Raw genomic sequence first — 22,186 nt, 5'->3', positions numbered from 1 at the left:
TATAGTCCCAAATCGCTAGTTTGAGGAGAGGAATAGTAGTTTCTAGTTTATAAGTTATTAACTCCGGTTTATTTTTTTTTTCAAAGCGATGACGAAAGTATAAGAGAGTTAAAGTTGTATGAACCGTGACCAATCGTATACCGATTTATCTTAACACTAGAAAAAGTACCCGTCCGTTGTGTCGGAAAAGTGAGTGGTAAGAGATTATTGGTTAGTGATGTGAAACTCTCATCTGTGTCCAGCGAAGGGTTGTTACGAATTATAAAAAAAATACGGGACCCGTGTCACTTCTTTTTCTCTTTTCTTCTCCTATCCTATCTTTTCTTTCCTCTCTTCTCCTCTTCAGCGGCAGTAGAGAGGGGAGAGGCGGCCGGCGAGCTCCACCGCCTCGAGCGCCTCATGACGGGAGGAGGGAACAACATAAAGGGGGTCGCTGCGACCCCGCCGAACAGCAGAAAGGGGTGATGCAGGTGGTGTTGGTGGCAGTCGGCTGCACGAAGTCCGGGAGGCGGGCGTGGGCAAAGCGTTGGTCCTGGTAGTAGGTGTCGGTGGCGACGAAGTGGTAATAGAGGGCGAGACGGGCATTGTGCCCGAGTGCCTCGTCAGGTCCATGGCGACGGCGGTGGTGGCGCCGCTCTGGACAAGCAGCTCGTCCCCAATGCCTCCAACAACAATGGCACCACTCTCGCCATCCGCAAGCCTCCCTCCAAGGATTGCCACAGCAAGGTCGACGCCCTCGGCTGCCGCATCCGCATGCACATCATCTACGCCGCCCACATCTTCTAGCTCAACCGCGAGCTCGGCCACAAGTCCGACGGCTAGACCATTGAGTGGCTTCTCCGTCAGCCTGAGCCATCCATCATCGCCACCATTAGCACCAGCACCACCCTGGCACCTCCTTACCCGCACCGCCCCCTTTATCCTCGGCAAGCGCCTTCGTGCCACCGACAACCACACCGCCTCCCCCTAGCTTGCTCCTAGCCAAGGCTTTTGGGCGCTCCCCACACGGGCCATCGCCGCCATGCCCGCCACGCCTGGGGAGGCGCTGTTGCCAGGGTCAACTACCTCCTTCACGACGCCCACCTGCCCCTCGCTCCGTCCCCCATCACATCACCATCCCTGTCGCCGCACCGCGCCCTCCGTCCCCTATCGCCTCACTGTCCTCATCGCCGCTCCTCTCCCCTCCCCATCTCCCGCTGACCGCCTCCCCTCTCCCCCATTCCGTCCTCCCGTCACGAGGCACTCGAGATGGCGGAGCTCGCCAACAGCCTCTCCCCACTTTACCACCGCTGAAGAGAAGAAAAGAGAAGAGAAGAGAGGAAAGAAAACATAAGAGGGGAGAAAAAAGAGAAAAAGAAGTGATGTGGGCCCATATTTTTTCTTCCCACTTACATGTGGGTCCCATAACTTTTTTATTTTTTATTTTACTGACTAGGATGCCACATTAGCGAAACCACAAATCTATACTACCATGGGACCGAAATCGTACAGTGTTGTATAGTTTATGGGTGAAGATTTTTTTTTATTGGGAATTAGGGACCTCTGATAGACTCGACGCAAAGTTGAGGGGTGTCAGATGAACTTATTCCGTGCAAATTTGGTGCTATGGGCTATATGTATTTGGGCCTTCATGTCTTAGGACAGTAGTAGTTGAGGGATGTCAGATGAACTTATTCCGTGCAAATTTGGTGCTATGGGCTATATGTATTTGTGCCTTCATGTCTTAGGACAGTAGTAGTAGGCTTCTACCCGACTTGGACAATGAATAAGTCTATCATGTATCCCTTTCTGTCGAATGGTCTCTCATAACGCCTCCCCTATCTTTAAAAACTGGAGTACATCATACCCTATTTTAAGGTTGAGGGCATGAGGGGTGTAAAATAGACTTATTCCTTGGACAATAACTCGGGTCGGACTCGGACCTCAGGCCCACGTATTCCTGTCATCTTCCACCTCCGGACCTCCCTACTTGCCCCCAATTCACAAGGTTGAGATATCTCTTTCCACCGCAGCAGCCATGGCTGAGGGCGAGACGCCCCCCTCCTCCTCCGCCGCCGCCGCGGCCCCCGTCCTCGCCGCGCTCGCCTCGCTCCAGACCTACTCCTCCGCGCTCTCCGCATTCACCTCCGCATGGCGGGCTCTCTACTCCGACGCCACCGCGCTCGACTCAACCCTCGCGTCCCGCCTCGAGGGCTTCTCCGAGCTCGACCTGCTGTGCTCCGCCATGGACGGGCCAGGCCTCCGCGCGTACCTCACCGAGCACAGGGACGCGCTGCAGGACTCGTCCCTGCCGGCCCTCGACGCCGCCCTCCTGGTGGCCCCCGACCCGGGGCGCCTGGTGCTCTCCGCGGCGGCGGGCTTCTGCCGCGCGCCGCCTACGGAAGGTGCGGCCAAGGTGGCGTGCCGCCTGCTCGTCGACCTGCTCGACCGGCTGCGCGCGCTCGGCGTGAAGCCCTCGCCGGAGGCGCGCGACGAGGCCAGGGCTATCGCGGCCGACTGGAAGCGGAGCAAGCGGATCGGGCCGCAGGCCGTGCTTAAGAAGGAGACGATCGCCTTCCTGCTCCTCGTGGGGGCGTTTGGGTTGGTGGATGATGTCGGCGACGCGAGCGAGGTGCTCGATCTGGTCGTGTCGGTGTCTGGCCGGGAGCGCGCCGTTGAGGCTTTCGTCGGCCTTGGGCTCGATCTTGAGAAGCACATGCCAGGTAAGATTCACTCGGTTAACAAATTTTTCGGTTTACAAAATTGTTGATTTTACTGTGGTCTTATATAGAACTTATGTGAAGAAATGTTCAGTCATGGTCATCATTTACTCACCTCCTAACTGGTTTAGGATGATCGCTGGTTTGCAGTGTTACGGTGTCTCAGTACCCTTAATACTGCAGTACTCCCAACTAAGTTTTATTTGTGCAACATTTGCTCTATCAAAGTTGATAGAGGTATGTTCATGCTATTTATTTTATCAGTATATTGGACTTTTCCCTGCAAGTATAGCCAGCGTACTCCTCTTGTTAAGTTTTAGATCAGTAGGTTCCGCACAATGTTCTTTGATGTTGGGTTTCGTCACTTCTGTTTATATTTGGAGATCCCCAGACCAGCAGTTTGTGAGTTCGATGCGAACATATGAGTACTAAGTACACATTCTCATCCATTCGGTTCTTGTAGTTATGATGCTGCAATTTTGCTAGGGACAATCTGTCTTTGTTCTTTCCTTTGTATCGCTGTCTTTGTTCTTAAATTTGGAGATGCTCATCTTCTTTGATGTGCAAGATGAAATGATGCTGCTTTCACTTTTATTTATATTCTGGTCAAACCTCTTGTTTCCAGATGCCATTACAATTCCCACACAAATCTTTCTTACTAGAGAAACATCACAAATACGTCTTTGTAATGGTTTTTGCTTTGTTTTGTGTATTCATCCAAATGATGCTAAATGGAACTACTTTTTTAAAATTAGCACGCCACTCTTGAGTTGCTATTACTAGAGAAACATCACAGATACGTATTTGTAATGGTTTTTGCTTTGTTTTGTGTATTCATCCGAATTAGCACGCCACTCTTGAGCTGCTACTGCATGATTCGTTACTTCGTTAGGGACACTTCTTCTTTACTTGCCCTAAATTCATGACATAATTTATTTCTGTGCTTGTATATCCCTGTGCTTGTATATCCTTCTATCTAGATAAAACAATCCAGTGAAACCATTTCCCTGTACTGATTAGGTTCATTGCCATATTGACATTTGGAGTTCAAAGGTCTGTATTGCTTTTTCCTCAGCCTTTTAGAAAGACCGATACTTGAATGGTGGTGTCCTTAAAAAGCAAGTTTGTTGTTTATACTTTTCTCTTATGTCTATATTCTATTGTATGCTGTCTTCTATCATCGAGTTTTATAGCACGTTTTTGTGAATTTAAAGTGGAATGCTCCATGATGAGTATGTTATCCTGTCATCTGGTTTTATGGTATACATGGATTTTATGAATTATGTGGACAATGATGATAAATGTTTCACAAAATATAATCTTTTGGCACTGATTGGCATTTCTCTGCCATGCTGCCATTCTGCAATTTCCATGTCCATGACTCCATGTTATATATCTCCATTAACTAAGTCTCTTTTTTTTCTTTGTTAAATACTGTTCTCTAATTGCACTGCTAGTTTTTTAGTCTTCTTGATGCACTTCAATTCAATGAATCATTGAATAGTTTGTGTTTAAGACTGCACCGTGTGACCTGTGATGATACCTTTGTGAAAATACCATCTTTCGGGCCTGATTGGCAACCAGCCATATTGTCACTACAATTTCTGAGGTTATGACCTTGTTGGTATGTACAAGCGTGCAGTCATTTCTCTTCTCATAACTTGTCAGCTGCTGCCAAATGCTTTCCTCCTTCCATGATTCATCTGCGTTTCTGGCTTGGGCATTGAGACCAAGGCTTGGTTAAGTCGTAGCCTAACTCAATTAATCTTCTCACCATCCGCATCGAGTTAGCCCCCGTGTCGATTCGTTTTGGTTGTGTCTTGCGGTCTTTGCGCTGCGTCGCTTGCTCGCCACTGACTGGATTTGCATGATGGCCCGCGTTGCATGCCTGGACCCATCACTCCATCAGTGAATTTGCATATTGGTGTGAATTTGCACTCATGCAAATTGGTTTATGTCGCGAAGTCTGCTTGCATGCATGCATGCTTGTGGGCTCGGGCCGTGCGAGAAATGATCCCTACGGCCGCAAACCAATCTGACGCAGCGGCAAAAATGAGAAATGGCAAGCGAGTATGTAGATCAGTTCTGGAAAAATACAAAAAGGTTATATGTAGAAGAATCATGCACAGAGGGAGTACTGCCTATTTAGGCTTTTAGCAATCTTTCCTGTGCTATTTTCTTGATCGTGAAACAGTAGGGGGATCCCCTACGGTATATTATTTATTTTTGAAATTTACAAAGGTTTTTTATAAGTTGTTATCCGTTCAGCATCTAGATCTGCATTCTTAGAGGGATTTGCAGCTTTCTTATTTCCATCCTGTTATGTTATCATTATTTATTGCAGCTTATGTAAGTACGTTGTAGTTTATGCAGATTTTGGATTCCTTTTCAGGAGATAATGGATCTTAGAAAGCTCTTTTCAACATCAAATAATGTTCATGAGTGCTTTGTACCTTTTAGCAACGTCGATGAATAATATTTTTCAATATATCTGGTGCTTTTTATTTTTTGGCTCATGTATCTGTCAATTTGTTCACCCCCACCCTATTCTGTCGTGATCCATGGTAGCTTTCTGTTCTATAAGTCCATCATCCATGGCATGATGTTTTCTGCTCTACATTTAATGTTTTTTTGTTCTTTGAGGTATGTCCGTATGTGTGAACATTAACATGAAAACTCTCTTTCCACCAGTTTTCATTCATACAATGATAAAGAAAGGCAAACAGCTGGAGGCGGTTAAATTCATTCAAGCTCTTAATTTGGTGGAAAAATATCCTTTATTGCCTGTTCTGAGGTCGTACATCAGTGATGCTGCAAAAGCTGGGAACATGATCCGCATCAGAGGAGATGATTCTGCTTGTCAGGTACATTTATGCTGCAGTTTCACATTAGGTACTTTAGGCATTAAAAACCGTATAAGCTAGTTAAATCTTAAAACGGAACTGCAGACTGAAGCCGATGCAAAAGAGCGCATGCTGCTCGGAGTATTGCAGAAGTTCATCAAAGACCAGAAGCTAGAAGAACTACCTATTTTGGAAATAGTTAAACAGCGGCTGGCACATTTGGAGAAGAAAAGTGTGGAGAGAAAGCGAGCAGCTAGTGCTGCTATTGAAGCAGCTCATGAAGTAAGTAAGAAGATTCAGAAGCAAGAGAAGCAACAGCAGCAGGTGCAGTCAGCTATGCGATCACGGGTTCCAGGTAAAGCAGCACAAAATTCCTTAAGCCAAAACATCCATTCGGTTGATTCCCTCAGTCGACCGCTCATGTCGAGCCAGAGCATGGGTATCTCAGGAGTATTAAATTTGTACCAAGCTGCTTCAAGCCAGAATATAATTCCGGCTATTAGTCCGAGCCCACTGAGCCAACATCCCGTTGGCATCAAGAATCAGACCCTGAATACACCGCCTGTTCAGACTCGGTATGGTGGCTTGGCTGACTACTATGGACTGTCCTCCGGCAGACCTAGGCCCGACTCTGTATCTCCTGGATCAAGTGTTACGAGTGCACACACATCTTCCAGATCAAAGCTCTATTCTGCAGATCCCCTGGCTGCTGTCTCCCGAGCATCAGATAAGAAGGGTTCGTCTTACAACTATTCGTTGTCAAGTATGTCGACATATAATCCTAATCCATAAATAACCTCGATATGGTTCTTATGCCCCCTCCCTCTGGGGGACTAACATGTAAATTTTAGTTTGAGGCCAAGCAGAGGCTGCTGATCCTGTGTAAATTCCAAATATTCATATAGATTAATATAAATGCTTGGCTATATCATCCGTGGACTGTTAATTCTTGTGACATTTGGATTGGTCTAATGATATTTTGCTGGTTTTTACGTTTCTGATTCTAATAGTTGATCCAGGATTTAAACTACTGGTCGTTGGTCATTGTTCTCTAAAACTAGTTCATCCAGCATCTTAACTACCGGTTGTTGGTCGTTGTTAAAACTTGTTTTTTGTAACAATCATTTCCAATCATTTAGTTACTCTCTAACATGTCGTTTTCCTCGTTCTCTAAAATTGTGTTTCCTGTAACTATTGTTTTTAGTAGTTGTTACGGATAATGGGATTTTCTTGATTTTTCCTTTTTATTATTAAATTGTATCGGTAACACACGAAATTGTAGGTGCAATCTAGTGCACAAATTTGTAAAATGTTTGTTTTGGTGCATGAACTTATCTGATATGTGCTGAGAAAGGCTAAGGACACTACAAGGTTAATCTTAATTATTTAGGAGCTGGTTAGGATATTACAAATATCTTAGAAGTTTACTACTCCCTCCGTCCCACAATATAAGGGATTCCCTCCGTTCCACAATATAAGGGATTTTGAGTTTTTGATTGTAACGTTTGACCACTCGTCTTATTCAGTTTTTTTTTGCAAATATAAAAAATAAAAAGTTGTGTTTAAAGTACTGTAGATAATAGTAAGTCACAAATAAAATAAATAATAATTTCAAAAAAATTTGAATAAGACGAGTGGTCAAACGTTACATGTAAAAACTCAAAATCCCTTATATTATGGGACGGAGGGAGTATTAGAAATACCCCTCTTAATAAAAAAGACGGGATATAGTGATAGTAGAAAAAAGATATGAAAAAAATAAGCAATAATATAAGGGTTAAAATATGTGAAATTCATCATTTTTATCTGCTTGCGATAGATCATTGATAGTTCGATACGGTTTTGTAAATACATTTTTTTTTACAATTACATGCACATATAACGCATACACCATTACTTACATTATACCAAAGCACATTGTGAAGTAGGTAAACCAATTTTGATTCACTATAATAAACCAATAATGTGAGAACATCAACACAGTTAAAGGTAATCTTTCTACAACTATATTAGTATTACTATCAAAATACTCTAAACAAAAAATAGCTGATGTCAAATTTATTTGATACAGAACACTCATAATAAAGAAAATGGTTAATGGTTTGAACACTCAAAATAAATAAAATGGTCAATTGTTTGTATCTTGCCCTTTTTTATCCAATGCTGAACAGGCAACCTTTTTTTAGAATTTGAATCAAAACTAGGAATTCATCTATTTTTACATTTCATTTTTCTATTGAGTTTTTCATAATGAAATTGACAATTTTAACTAAAGGACAAATACAAATAATGGAGGAAAATTTGAATTCATCGCACACATTCTTCACATGAGGAACATACCTTTTAAACTTTTCAGGTCTTACTGTCCAAGACGTAGTAGGGTAGTACACGTATTATAAGATCAACGCGGCAACATACATTGAGTGATTATTGCACAGCATCAGAGCACATCACGTATTTTTAGCCAAACATCGTATAATATCCAAATATTGCATAACAAAGTATCATCTTGACAATAATCATAGCACACGGTACACTAAAACTTTATTAAGATGACAAATACTGACATACAAATTCAGGCCACAGACCCCAAAATCCCCTAAGCAACAGTTCGGTCTAACAATCACAAACACAGGCTAAATTCAACAAACACACAAATACCGACACAAAATCCTAGAGGTATTTCTCCCTAATTTCCCCGCCTTGGGTGGCTACATCGACAGTTGATCACAGACACTCGTATAAATTGTCACTAACAATCGTGACAGACAGCTACAAAAAAACAAAACAGAACAATGCGCCTAGTAGATGCGGTGCCGGGGGAACAGCCTCCTGACGACCTTCATCACCTGCTTCGCGCTCATCCGGTCCAGCACTTCCCCCGGCAGCCTCTCGATTCTCCTCGCCAGCAGTATCGTCTCCTCCGGGTAATCCTACCCATTATCAACAGTTAGAGAAACACGAAACGGGTGTCTAAAAATCAACGGCATCTTCTACTAATAAAACGGAGGTTCGTTGTTAGGATTGAATTTTTTTTGGGACCGTATAACTTACGTCCTTGCAGGCTTCGACCAGCTTCTGAATGACGTAGTTGCCGTAGCCGCACTGCACGACGTCGGCGAGCTGGTCGTTGGTGAGGCTGACGAAGGTGGAGATCACGATGCGCTTGAGGTCCGACGAGCCCTTGAGGAAGCAGGCCTCGACGACGTAGCTGCCGAACTGCTGCCGGGAGAGGCTCACCACGTCGGCCATGAGGAGCGCCACAAGCTCCCGCTTGAGCGCCTCGCTGCCGTGCTCCAGCACCTTCTGCATGAAGTAGTTGCTGTAGTGGCCCTTGGCGATCATGGTGGCGTTCGCGAGGATGAGCTGCTCGAGGTGCTCCAGCTCCTCGCCCCTCGCGTTCATGAAGCATTCCACCAGGCACCGGGACCCCGACGACGCCAGGAGCATCTTGTTGGCGTGGTAGCACGCGAACTTGATCAGAATCTGCCCCCCCAAAAAAGGGAAATTAGCAATGTTTTACATTCCAGCAATTCGATCTCAATCTCGTATGGTTTGGTTTGTGATCAGTTTACCTTGGAATCCTCGTAGTTCATCGCCCTGAAGCAGTCGTGAAGAAGTCGATCCCCTTTGGCATGATCCATGACGCGCTCGCACACGAGGCAGTCGGTGAGCAGCTTGCACAGGTCGGGGTATCTCGCCGCCGCCAAGATCAGCGACCTCAGAGAAGCCTCCCTGCACCCATGAAACATCTCAACATTTTTTGTTTGAGAAATTGATGCAATGGGGTTAATAATAGATAGATAGATTGATTGGGTGGGGCAGAAGAAGATACCCGTAATCCTGCCCGGTGACACGCAAGAGCTGGGTGGTCTTGTGCTTCCCGTTGCCGTCGACGGGCGGCGCGCTGGCGGCGGCGGCGGCGGCGATGATGGCGTGGATCTCGTCCTCCTGCTCGGCGCAGGCGCGCACCAGCGCCATGAACACCTGGCACCCCTCCCTGTCCTCCATGACCCTGTGCACGTCGCTCTTGATCGCGGCGAGCACGCTCAGGCGGTACTGGTCGACGCCCGTCTCGGCGCCCTCGTCGAGAAGGCGGATCACGTGCGCCGCCGACTCCTGGAAGAACACGAGCTGCAGCGGCATCGGGCCGCGGAGCATGTCCGACCGGATCTCCTCCGGCGTCCGGCCCTGGCTAATCCGCGACACGCCCCTCCATAGAGGGTCCTTGGGGTTAGCGCGCAGCGCGTTCATCACGACGAGGCGCTCTTGGTAATCGGCGATGGCGGCGCTGGGGTTGTAGTTGTTGGCCGGATGAGGGTACGGGTGCCGTCTGGTTCTCGGCGGCGAAGGCGACGCCACCGCGGAGCGGGACGAGGCACCGATGGGCTGATACTGGCTCGCGTTGGCTCTCAGTGTGCACGGCCTCGGCGCCACGGGCGGGCGGGGCGCGGCCGGGGCGGCGGCGGCGGCGTTATTGGCGTAGCCATTGGCGAAGCGCGAGAGGTAGTCGCTGCTACTGCCGTCGGCGGCCGATGGCAAGATGCGGTCGGCGGCTAATGGCATGGGGCGATCGGCGGCCAGCAGCATGGCGTAGTCCGACGAGCCCTGCTCGTGGGCGGCCGCCTCCGCCGGAGAGACGCCGCCGTGGCCGACCGGCCAGAAATACCCGTTGGTCGACGAGCCCTGCTCGCCCACGCAGTAGCTCGACGTCTGCTGCTGCTGCTGCTGCTGCAGCTGCGTCGCGCGCATCTGGGCGAGCATCATCTGGTGCTGCTGCATCAGCGGGTGCACGCCGCCCTGCCCACCACCACCACCACCCTGCGAAGGCGGCGGCTGGGGCAGCATCAGCGGCGAGTTCGGCGTCGCGTACCTCTGCTGCAGCTGCGCCTGCCGCGGCGTCTGCGGCTCCTGCCCCGACGACGAGGCGCCGCCGAGGCCCATCGCGCTGAAATAGGCCTCGAAGCTGGCGGGGTACGCGGTGCGCTGCTGCTGCAGCGGCGGCGGGCTGGCGGCGGGCTGCTTGCCCCGATCCATGGCGGCGGCGGCGGCGGCGAGGAGATCGAATCGCGGCTGGATTTTTTTTTTCCTGGATTTGTGGGTGTGTCGCCGCGGAGGGGATCGAAATATCGAATCGGGGGGGAGGCGTGCAGCGGCGCTTATATAGGGGGGACGCGCACGCGCCCGCATGCACGAAACCTGAATCGAATCGGAAGAATCGGCGAGTTGCCGGTCTCTCCGTTGATACTGAAAGAGATACGACTCCCATTGACCCGTGCTTTTTCTCTTTCCAAATACTACAGATTGGATTTACTTTTTTTTTTCTTTGTACCTGACTCGACTTTGATTTACGGGATAACAATAAATCTCCTATTTAACTAACCAAACCGGGATATCTATAGAATCACTAGTACAACAAACAAAACAAAAAAAAATTGTTTTATCAGCAAAGTAAAGCTGATCGCATTATCCCATTCAACGAACTAAACCGGAATATCTGTAGAATCACTCGTACAACACAAACCGAAAAAATATTATTTTATCTGCAAAGTAAAAACGACTGCACCGTATCCCCGCACAAAGAAAAAAAACAGAATCGTCGTGTACATAATCAACGTGTAACAGATGAGATAAACAGGTGGTAACTGAAAACCAAGATGCTATCATTATGTGTCAAATAACATTCGGTACAAACTACCTTTCTTTTGAGTTCAATGTTCATCAATCAAATGGCAGATTGATTTCAAATTTGTCTAGACTACTAATATTGGCAACTGATAAAAAAAACATATACAAGTTCCGTGTTTGGCTGTTGACAAGCATTCCACCATCATTAGCTGTCCTTCCACATTCTTGCTCTTTCGAGAATGAACTTCCCTTCCTTGTATTTCTGGCTTTGGTCGTAGGCTTTCTCCTGTGGTAAAACACGCTGGAATTAGGATGCATTAATTCAAATAAAATGCTTTACTAATGGTTATGGCGGAATAAGGTGCACGACTGTATAAATGCATTCAATAGAATGTAGTATGTGTGAGCTGTTCGAAACTGAAAACCTGAACATTACTCCCAATGGTCATAAAAACATGTCGTTTTGCATATTAACACGATCTTGAAAACACAGCTTTGACCCCTATTTGTTATTGCAATTTATTTATGAAATCCAATGTACTATTTTCAGGGTTTTTCATGCATCCAATCTTAATGATTTAAAATATATCTATGTTCAAACTTGAAAGTTTAACTTGTTAGTATGTTTTTATGACTGAAGCGAGTATTATCCACGGAATGGAGTGAAAGTATGTCAACAGATTTAACGAGCATAGATGGATACACGAAAATAGACATAGAGCTACTATATGGAAGGGAAATACGGAGTATTAGTCTGCTACAGCTACTATTCAGTTCGGATGGATGAACCGTGTATTCTGGAAACACTAATGAAAGAGTGAAGTTTTGGTAAAAAAAAAAGGAGAGAAGTTGGGTTGAAGGACCACGAGTAACAATAACTAATTAGCAGAAAAAGAAATTCAGTTCTGATAAGCAAAAACATTTACACATGGATTAAATATGTGATTTGCAATGTTGACTGATACAATGGCAAGATCTGACGTTACAAATATGCACATAAATTTTCTTCTGAAAAATAGAAACAATATACAAGAACAGGGAACTGAAAGTTGAATTGCTATGAGCAAGAACACCAACAGTGTTGCTGACATGTTCAGCATAGATGTCAGCTAAACCATGTACCTAGCTGAGATGGCTATGTTTCAATAACATGAGAAGAGAAATAATAATTGATCAAGCCTACACGGTGAAACAGAGTTCACTTAGCTGAACAGTATATGAGTTTCTTAACTACGTCTGTTTCTCACTGAATAGCAATTCTATTTTATCTACTGGCAATCATGCAATTGAGAATATGAAAAATGCACATTCATGATAAACAATTTATGTTTACTTACATATCGCCAGCCAAGAATCTGTTGGCAGCAGCTACAGTAGATGTCATTCACCGTGTGCAGTCCAGTTATAAGATAACGATCCTCGTTAGGGCCTAAGCATATGTTCACTCTGAAATGTCACAAGTAAACAAAATAATAAGCATATGTGAAAAAGAGTATATGAATCAAAAGAATATAGCCTGAACCCTGAAGACATGTTTTTGTCTGTTATTGCTACATGTTATTGAAGTAAAAAAAAAAAGGTATTTTGAATGGTAATGACAAGTAAATCATGCAATGGTATGACGAGCAAATATGTTGGCAAGATCGGAAAAACGTCTGAAAAGAACAATTATACAAGATACAACATTTTGTATGCTAATTAACTGCCAACACAAAGGTCCATACTGATGACAGAAGGGATGTATCATATTAAACAAACTACTGCAATTGAATGTATTCTAAATGAATTGGCATTCCAGCTTATTTACATCTGATTGATTCGTTGAACCATGCGAGTGTTTCTTGTACCATAACATCGATAGGAACATAATATTTCATAGCAATTGTCAATTTTGTCGACGATAAAAACTGTATCGTTAACATTTCTCCATCACACACTCAACTCGCTGGAAAGCAGATATCATGAACAAACGACTGAAAATTCTTGGACTGCAGAGCAGCATTGCCAAATCTTGGCCCGTCTATTGCAACGCAGAGACTCCTAATTCACAAGGAATTCCGAAGCGGGTCAGCCTCCAACCACAACCACAGCAGATCATTTTGATCCACGTAACTGGCACACTCGACGACGCAAACACAGCGAAGAGATTAAGGAGAGAGAGAGAGCAGGGGATCGGAAGGGGACGCACACATGATCGAAGAGGTAGGCGCGGCCGGAGCTGCCCTGGAACTCCTTGGAGATGATGGCGTCCTTGGACGCGGCGTCGACGCGGCATCGCCTGCACTTGAACACCCCGTTCCCGTCCAGTCGCTGCACGAACAGCAACCCCATCCCCCCCAACCAACACCACAATTCCCCCCCCCCCCCCCCAAAAAAAAAAAAACCAACACGTCCAGATCGATGATGGATCAAAATCCCCGCAACGCTCGCGAGGATCAAATCAAATCAGTAGACGAGACTCGTGAGGGAAGGGAAGGGGAGACGCGGCGCCCAAGAAAGCGTCGCGTCGCCTTTCCCCCTTCCCTTGGAGTTGAAGAAACGGCGGCGGGTTGGGAGGGGAAAGGAAACTGGAAACGAAACGAGAGAAAAAAAAGGGGAGGAGGTGTAGGGCTGTCAAAAAAGCTCGAGGCTCACGAGCAGCTCGAGCTTGGCTCGTCCTAGGCTTGATTTGAGCTCGGCTCGAGCTCCAAACAAGCCGAACTCGAGCTTGAGTAAAAGCTCGCGAGCTTTACCGAGCCGAGCTTGAGCTTCTACCGAGCCTGACCGAGCTTGGCTGTGTATAGTCTATATTGCATGTTCACCTTATTAATATAATAAACTAATATATATATATATATATATATATGTATCTATTTACACAGTAAATTAGCATGTGTTAGCACAATATATTTATTTTAATCATTTTTTACTCTTTTATTAGTGTGATTAACTAGAAAATAATTATACTTATCAAGAGATTATTATTAAAATATATATTATACTACTTATGGCCGAGCTCGGCATCGAGCTGCCTAAAAGCTCGAAGGTGCAATAGGCTTGGCTCGAGCTCGGCTCGAGCTTGTGTCGAGCTCGAGCTTAGGCAGACGAGCTCGCTCGAGCTCGGCTCGTTGACAGCCCTAAGGAGGTGAGAGACGAGCGATGAAGCGAACGAATGAATGCGGCGTGGGGCACGGCACGGCAGCGAACCCAGTGTACCGTGTCGCGCTGCGTGCGCCGCGGCCGCGTCGGGTGCCGGTTCGAGTCGTAGGAGGAGAAGAAGACGAGGGCCCAACGCGACACGGTGAGGGGAGTGGGAGAAGAACAGAAACCGCACCGTTTTTCCGCCGCGGAATCCACTCCTTTCCGTGCTGCTTGCCGCGCGCGATTCGCAAGCCAATCACGCGTTCCGCCGCGATGCAAACGGGCCGGGCACGCCGTTTGGTCACGCATCAGGTGCAATTTTTGGTGTTTGGGTAGCAATGTTGTGTTCTTTTCTCCTGATAATCTACTGGAGGAGATGAAGATGAAGATTAAGTTTTTACGCAAAACAAGTGATATTAACATATGATTGATTGAGTTTTAATTATTACATACTTGAAAAATAGATTAATATAATATTTTAGAGCAACTTTTATATAAAATGTGTGCCATAAAAATCTTAATCTTCATTCAACTCTTGTTGTTGGAGAGAATAACGGGACCTAAAACACCGAGATTGTATAACCGAGCAGCAGCAGATCCAGAATTCAGTGAGGCATATCATCATTGTAGTAGCATAGGATCCAGAATTCACATTGAGACGTCATTGTATTGTACAACGAGCAGGATCAAGAAACGGACTCTGGTGACCAGACTCTCTTCTTGACTGACTTTTAAAACAGACGTTCTATTAAGACGGGGATTCTGGTGACCAGACTCTACTTGACTGATCGACATAAAACGGACATTCTACCATGAGCAGGTAAAACAGTACAGTGTACACCTATATTGCGACTGGACTGGACTATGGGAAGTCAGGAAGAGTATTCTGCCTATGGCGATTAAATCTGACGGATGGTAAGCATACGAGGGTTTAGAGATGGGTGCCAACAAGCAAGCGACCACATTGTTCTGGACTATGGAGTTCTCTCTGCTCTATGAAGATCAGGTTCCACCTTGGATTCATGCGTCCACCAAGAAGCCACGAAAGAACCTGCAGCCAATAAAATTGGAACAGGTTGAGCACTGAATTCTAGTCCATGGCACAAGCATATGTGCTTAACCATAAGACACAATAAACAGCAAAACACTAACCACCATTTGACTTATGGCATTAACTATAGAACATACTGCCTCGGATCAAACTTAGATACCATTTCCGGTCCAGCCATAGACTAGGCAAAGAATTAGTGCCTTATGTTTTGACATATGTCTAACCATATTCATTATATATCCATCTCTAGCAAATTACTGAGAACAAAAGGAAATTAATAGGTTCATTTGGTCCATAACGCTTATTAGGAATCCAATACAAGAAGAATTTAAGCAAAATGATGATTTCTAAAATGGCATCTATTTTGGGATGGAGGTATCCTGGTAATATTTTAAATGTAATGAGATTGCACACATCAATGATGCCCAGTAGCGTTTACCACTGGATAACGTAACATTCACAGTAGGATACTCTTCTTGATTGCATCTAAAATAAACAAACCTAGTACAAGAAGGTTTGATTATTTTGTGACATCCCATAGTAGATTTGTTTATTTTGGGACTGAGGGAATAAATCATATAGGTGATTTGTTTCCTTCCATGTGTAGGCACTATAATGTTGTAATGGTGCATGAGATCTTCATATAATCATTCCATATCAAATTAACTAAACGCATCAGTCAATGGTGCAATACCAAGTTTAGAAACTGTAATAAATTGTGCATGCTTATTTTTAATTGCCTAGATGGAAAGCCTACACTGTCACATGAACACCTGATGCATTTCCCTTTTTTTTTTCTTTTGGAACTACAAACTATCAATAGTTAATTTTATTTCCTGTGATAAAATTTGGCATATTCACTGCGTTAAGTATGAGATGCCAACAACATACCTAAAGAAGCTTCTTCCAAATTAACACGGAGATGTCACCGCCATGCAGAAGATACAACCAGCTTTCTGTTCTTCCATCCAAGATAAAGGGCACCATCTCTCTCCTCTAGCTTGTAGTAACTGTGGTAACTATCCAGCAACTTTTTGATAGTGTTGTTCACCAGTGCACTTAGTGGGTACGGCCTAAAGCCAGCCATTGAAAGCCTTGCCCTCCATTTTCCAAAAGGCTCGTGCCTCTCCACCCTTTCTGCACCTTCACATGCAATCAAATTAACAATATCTCTTGCAACACAGTGTTGCTCAGTGCTAATCCGCTTCTTGTCATCCCTTGGGCAAGCAACATCTATAGCTTCAAACATAGCTGTGTAATAATCAAGAGTTTCCAAGTATCTATTGAAGAAAGGTGCAGTGTTTGTGTTTGCTTCCTGTTCTACAAGAGTTACCACCCTTGGAGAGAGCCCCTTGACCATTCTCAATATCCTGTCCCGGTGATTTTCTATGCCCACACTCTCATCAGGAGTGTGATGCAGCTGGTAGGCAAAATTAACAACAATAACCTCCCCAGATCTTATATCAAGATGTTCAAGCATAACCTCATGACTAGCTGCTGGGACAGCATTGAACTCAAAGGGCAGACCACATGACTGGGCAATATTGAATAACCGCCGTCCGACTATATCCAGTCCACCACCTCGGGCATGGGCAGAATTCGAGTCATCTATACCAGTAATCCTCAGGTATGGTGGTCCCCCAGGCCTTGCAGCAAGGGCCTGTATCATAGTTGCCCACTGGCTACCTTGAGCAATTTGGAAGTCGATGATGTGAACAAAGTTCTCGCCCTTAACAGCCTCTGCAATTGCTCCATTGGCAGACATGTAACCAAACTTGAAAAACGGGCATATCTCATAGAGGAGATGCATATAAGACATGAGCTCGAAGCTAGTAGGTTCTTTACACTTCAGGGATTTATATAAGGCATGCCCAGTCGAAGAAAGCCTGGCAACAAGGCCTTCCAACATATAGGCTCCAAGGCGTTGCATCGGCTCTCCAGAAATGGAAACCATGTTCCTTAACTCAGATATCAGCAAGTCCCTATACCAACTATTCTCATCAACAGCCTTACCGCATGCTGCAATTACCTGCTTCAAGTCCCCTGTATTGATTCCCAGATGCTCCCTCCAGTTATCTTGGTAAAAAGCAGAATCAGTAAGTAAGGAGCAGTCCGAGCTAACTGTGTCAGGTTCAGGTCCAAACATTGCATTCTCTATCTCCTCAATTGTTGTAAACCTCAAGCCTGGAACTTCAGTAACACATGAAGCACTTGCAGGGGAACCAGATGTGTGCTCTGAGTGGCTATCTTGCTGAGAAATGGGGCTCCCACTTATGTGGGAGGATGTAGAGCTATGTGCTGGATACACAAAATTGCCTGAGGATGAATCTAGAGTGCAGTACTGTGCTTGCAACCCCTGAGCCTTAGAATTGCCGTTCTGTGAACCATCATCAGATGACGCGTAAAGATCCTCATGATTTTGTTGCACATGGTAAGTACCATTTTGCCCCACATGCATTGAACTCCGGCTGTAGTATGGTATTTGAGAATTGTCTGGATATCTGTATGGTCGGTTAGAGGCCTGCATTGACATATTCTCTGGTGCAACCTTCTGGATTTTATTTATATGCTGGAGTCGCTGAGGAATGATGCACTTCCGAACAATTAATAGGGAGTTGATCTTGCCGTTGTTATCACTGAATATTCAGCGCCACAATGGTAATAGCTGATTATTATGACAAAGAGAATATAAATGGAAGTTATAATAATAATAGATGTTTAATAATGAATTACGGAACTAAAATAATCTGAGCAGTTTGAGGTTAAAACTAGGAAAGTATTCTCAGCTCAACACATGAATGTAAGTGCCAATTATCAGCCCAAAAGAAATAATCTTGTTTGAGTTGTTTCATGGTAATGTACAATGGAACAATTCAAAGGACGTGACAGTTTGTTTCACAAAATAAAATGTTTAAGTAACTTTCTTTCACTGAAAAATTAACCCAACTTCAACTTGACAGAATCATTAATCGGTGTATTCTTCCTCTGGGATTTACATCTCTTGTTTGACTCCTGGGACTTTCCTTGACACTTAAGGAAAGAAATAAACTACAACGAGAGGAGTCTGAAGAAATCTTTCGACTAAAAAACACTTACATCAAAGTGGGATTGATCACAAATCTTTAGTGGTAGGCCCTCCTTTAGCAGCTGAAGACAAATTCTGGTCCTAACAATAAGAAAGAGGTGAAATTTCAGCAAATAGTCACCACCAAAGTTAGATAGGCATTTTTAAAAATAGAAAGTATGAGTTAGCATACTTTAGAATCCAAGGCCACAAAGTTTTCACACAAACATAAGATCCACACATGGACAATTTTGTTGATGACACACAATATAAAATAAATTTATTGTCACGGTATGAGTAATAGCTGATAAGCTCACAAACAAAAAGAAGAGTGTTAGATCAAGCAATGGCAGATGGAGGTAGAGAGGTGTAGGGTCAAAGGAATTGGCCCAACAAAACACATAAGCTGCATAATATATTCTTTTATACATTTGGGCGTGGATCCAAATTAGCAATGTAAAATAAATAAATAATACAAATTCACGCTGATGCAGAACTGTAGTTCAGATGGCATGCAAAGGAATACATAATTTTGCCACAAATAGAAATATAATCTACAATGCATCCACAATCCAACTAAACAGCATGGCCATGACTGCGACAGGGCCAGACACTCCGTGTTTGCTTACATGTTATCAGAGCCACTATCATATGTAACTCTCAACCGAACATGTTTGCAAGCTTGTAACTACCAAGTGTCGAAAAACCTTTGTTTTAAAATAATGCTTCGCCATCGTGGTGCACAGAAGTATATCACGAATAATTCCATCGTCGCATTGTTAACACAAGTACATTGCTTTTGTGCCTCATAGATTAGCACTTAACTGAAATGTGGTTTATGCTATTTGAAAATGATCGTTAAAAAATTATTTGTAATAAAGTATAGCATGTGATAAATCAACGCCAGGGGGGTTAGCAAAAAATGTGTATGGAACACTTTTACAGTTTTGCATATTCATTATATAGTTATATGTCACTGTGTCAGCACTCCGCAGTTTTAAAGAAAGGGCTAAATTTGTCTCTGCCACTTAAGGAGTGATGAAATCTCTTGTCATGTGTATTTTGCTTTGCCACTGGCGGCTAGCACAAATGAGTGCCAAAAGTGGGATTTTTGTATTAGTGGCAAATAAAAGATGAATATTCTTAGTGGCTAAATAAAAAAAATTAACACAAAGAAATGATGTATCTTCTTGCCTGTCATGACCCGAGGTCACCCATGACATTGCCTATGCTATTTGTGTGTAAATGTTGTGTGTTGTGCCTTTTCATTATCCTAGTATTACGGAAATACCTCACAGCTCAATCCTGTAATGCAAGAACTGGACAAAGAAACACAGCTTTGGGGGCATTTGGAAGTCCTGTATTGCAAGCGCTGGATACAGAAAGTTTTGGAGGCAACCTAATTTGATTACAGTTAAAAAAGACAGGGAAGAATTCAATACAAACATGTATGATGAGCACAGAAAATAATACTGCAGGATTTCACATGATTAAAACAGAGCATCAATCTCGATTCATTTAAGTTAACACTCATTAATTTTCCCCAGAAAAAAGAAACACTCATTAATTTGATTATAGATTCTGAATATTTACATGATTAGTGCATCGGCAAGCCATCAAGGTGTATGGTACTATGGTCCAACTCCCCTTGGAATTTAGATGACTGGAACTTCTTGGATGGAATTATATGATTAGGATTCTATGGTGCCATTTTGGAACAAAACCAAAAGAGTAGTGGAAATAAGACAAGAGAGATCTGGTGTTCCTGACCATTGGACTTAATAAGAATCATTTTGTTGGTTTCCATAATATCTAAAAAGACTAAATTGGTCTGAAACTTTGAAAGGCAGTCTGAGTCTCATGCTATTGCTTCACTCCTGAATCATGGTTGTAGGATGATATTGGGATACATATACTGGAGCATACTATCAGAATTACAGTCACCAAACAAGGAATCAAAACAGAGATGCAGATACCATTCCTCTTTCCATAGTTAAGATGAATCAACTTTTAACCTGTTCCAAATCTCAGTCAATAGTATTTCTTCTGGCAACAAATTGTATAATCTGTACAAAAAACGTCAAAATACAGGCGTATTTCTAAATACAAGAAGTGGAGATACATTGTTGATATGAGCAAAGTTCACCTTGAGGACATTCATTAGAAACGGAGAAACCAAATCGGATCTATTGCACGACACGTTGCCTCCACCTCTCACACCTCCGGCGCCCTTCTTCTATCTACCGGCTTCCCCACCAACTACACAATCTCCCAAACTGGAGTCATTTCAACTCATAAGCAAAACCCGGGGCTCAAAACTATTGGTTCCCCATTAAAGGCTTCCATTTCAACCCATAATTAAAAACTTCCAAACTTGGGCTAGAAACGTTCGATCCCCGATTAAAGACTTCCATTTCAGGGCAAAAATTATAGTACCAATTGAAGAAAAAAAATCAAAATGAAATCGAAAAGGAAAACAAACTGGAAAATTTTCCTAATCACCTCCCCGGCTGCTCACCGCCGCCGCCGCCGCTTCGGCTGATGAAAAGGCAGCTCCGGCCGGCGGTGGCGGAGGGTGGCCAGACCTCGATTCGGCAGGCCATCGCGAACAAGAACGCAACTACCTAAACCCGAAACCGATTCCGCCATTAACAAACAAACATGACGCGCTCAATCTCACGCGCGGCACCGCACCAAACAACCAAACCTACTCCTCCTCCTCCTCCTACGCTTCAACTCCGAGAAAGAGAGAGACACAGGGAGCCAGAGGGAGACAGAGGCTTGTACCTTGAGGAAGAAAGCTTCAGGGCAACAACAACAACAACAGCAACAACCACTACCACCCTTACCAAGATTAATGGGGCTAAACCTAAACACGACTAGCTCGAAGGCGCGAGGTGGGAGAAGAGATCAACAAGATTGAGGAGAAGGGCAATCTCAAGTCTCAACTATGGGAGTATCATCACGGACAGGTGGATGAGGGGGATGTGGTGTGCTGCAACGGCAAGCGAACCCCCTCATCAATTTCTTGTAGGAGTAATAAACAAAATGGAAGCAAATTAAGCATAAACAGTAACTTAACCCAGCAAAGGGAGAGAATAATGATGGCCAGCTAACGCACCTGGTGGTTGCAATTAAACAGTTTAGTTTAATCAGTAGTACAGGTAACAAATGTTGCTGCGCCCCCACATGCTCTCTTTTAATCACACGTCTGTTCACTAATCGCTACCCTCCGTCATACGGCTGTGGTAGCTGTAGTTTTTTTTTTCACGAATCAGCGAACCGTGAATTTTACTTAAATACAGTAGATTTAGTATAGCTCTAACTTTTAAATTTAACTTTAGAAGTTAAGTCTGAATTAAAGTTATAAAGCGACCTAAACCTAATTTTATATCTCTAGTTTATTTTAGGAGGGTGTTCCAGCTAGCTTCACTTCAATTCTAGAAATGGAGTTGGAGCTGGAATCGTGCCAAACAGACTATAAGAGAAAACTATTGTGGTATTAGTAGTAATTAGTAGGGTTGATATGATCGTTGTGGACCAGTTACTAGCATAAAAAAATGTCATGTTGCATTGTAGTACTATGCGTCGAGATATTTTGTAAAATTTGACGGCCATTTTGCTGGGGCCACCAAATTTGACGGTCTCTTTTTATTTTTTTATGCTTATGATTATCAGCTAAATTTTAAATTTTCAACCTTAAATTTGTAGTTGATTTTAAGGTTTTTTTATCGAAGTTTACTTTTCAATCTTTGCTTTTAGATCATTAAAAACACATAAA

At 44.1% G+C, this 22,186-nt stretch overlaps 4 protein-coding genes and 1 non-coding gene across 12 annotated transcripts; 2 read left to right on the top strand and 3 right to left on the bottom strand.

Annotated features, from left to right (window-relative positions):
* The first annotated feature begins 1,971 nt into the window (after positions 1-1,971).
* On the top strand, positions 1,972-6,473 carry LOC9272157 (FRIGIDA-like protein 1). Its single transcript, XM_015772596.3, has 3 exons — positions 1,972-2,702; positions 5,391-5,563; positions 5,648-6,473. Exons 1-3 carry the CDS (start codon positions 2,018-2,020, stop codon positions 6,332-6,334), a joined length of 1,545 nt encoding a protein of 514 aa, XP_015628082.1. The 5' UTR covers positions 1,972-2,017; the 3' UTR covers positions 6,335-6,473.
* Positions 4,227-4,312, top strand: LOC112938474 (small nucleolar RNA SNORD96 family). Its single transcript, XR_003241673.1, has one exon. It is a non-coding gene; the product is annotated as a small nucleolar RNA SNORD96 family (small nucleolar RNA).
* Positions 6,474-8,029: 1,556 nt separating the features above from the next.
* Positions 8,030-10,806, bottom strand: LOC112938280 (uncharacterized). The gene is made up of 4 exons (XM_026024069.2): positions 9,378-10,806; positions 9,118-9,277; positions 8,597-9,028; positions 8,030-8,475 (listed from the first exon to the last, which is right to left on the bottom strand). Exons 1-4 carry the CDS (start codon positions 10,730-10,732, stop codon positions 8,344-8,346), a joined length of 2,079 nt encoding a protein of 692 aa, XP_025879854.1. The 5' UTR covers positions 10,733-10,806; the 3' UTR covers positions 8,030-8,343.
* A 378-nt stretch (positions 10,807-11,184) lies between these two features.
* Positions 11,185-13,750, bottom strand: LOC9270536 (putative yippee-like protein Os10g0369500). Its single transcript, XM_015773422.3, has 3 exons — positions 13,359-13,750; positions 12,508-12,616; positions 11,185-11,456 (listed from the first exon to the last, which is right to left on the bottom strand). Exons 1-3 carry the CDS (start codon positions 13,499-13,501, stop codon positions 11,376-11,378), a joined length of 333 nt encoding a protein of 110 aa, XP_015628908.1. The 5' UTR covers positions 13,502-13,750; the 3' UTR covers positions 11,185-11,375.
* A 1,135-nt stretch (positions 13,751-14,885) lies between these two features.
* On the bottom strand, positions 14,886-21,574 carry LOC4331920 (scarecrow-like protein 21). 8 transcript variants are annotated; one of them, XM_026024070.2, is made up of 5 exons: positions 21,193-21,420; positions 20,552-20,664; positions 18,438-18,507; positions 16,233-18,006; positions 14,886-15,341 (listed from the first exon to the last, which is right to left on the bottom strand). In XM_026024070.2, exon 4 carries the CDS (start codon positions 17,872-17,874, stop codon positions 16,267-16,269), a length of 1,608 nt encoding a protein of 535 aa, XP_025879855.1. In that variant the 5' UTR covers positions 17,875-18,006; positions 18,438-18,507; positions 20,552-20,664; positions 21,193-21,420; the 3' UTR covers positions 14,886-15,341; positions 16,233-16,266. The 8 variants fall into 8 exon arrangements, with proteins under 8 accessions (XP_025879855.1, XP_066164784.1, XP_015630859.1 ...); XM_066308687.1 differs by having other exon boundaries at positions 16,233-17,977; XM_015775373.3 differs by lacking the exons at positions 20,552-20,664; positions 21,193-21,420 and adding an exon at positions 21,527-21,574.
* Between the last annotated feature and the right edge of the window lie 612 nt (positions 21,575-22,186).

The sequence above is a fragment of the Oryza sativa genome, chromosome 3 (assembly GCF_034140825.1).
Source record: "Oryza sativa Japonica Group chromosome 3, ASM3414082v1".
Taxonomy (NCBI): domain Eukaryota; kingdom Viridiplantae; phylum Streptophyta; class Magnoliopsida; order Poales; family Poaceae; genus Oryza; species Oryza sativa.
The sequence above is the reverse complement of the archived record's forward strand: the minus strand, read 5'-3'. Positions and strand labels throughout refer to the sequence as shown.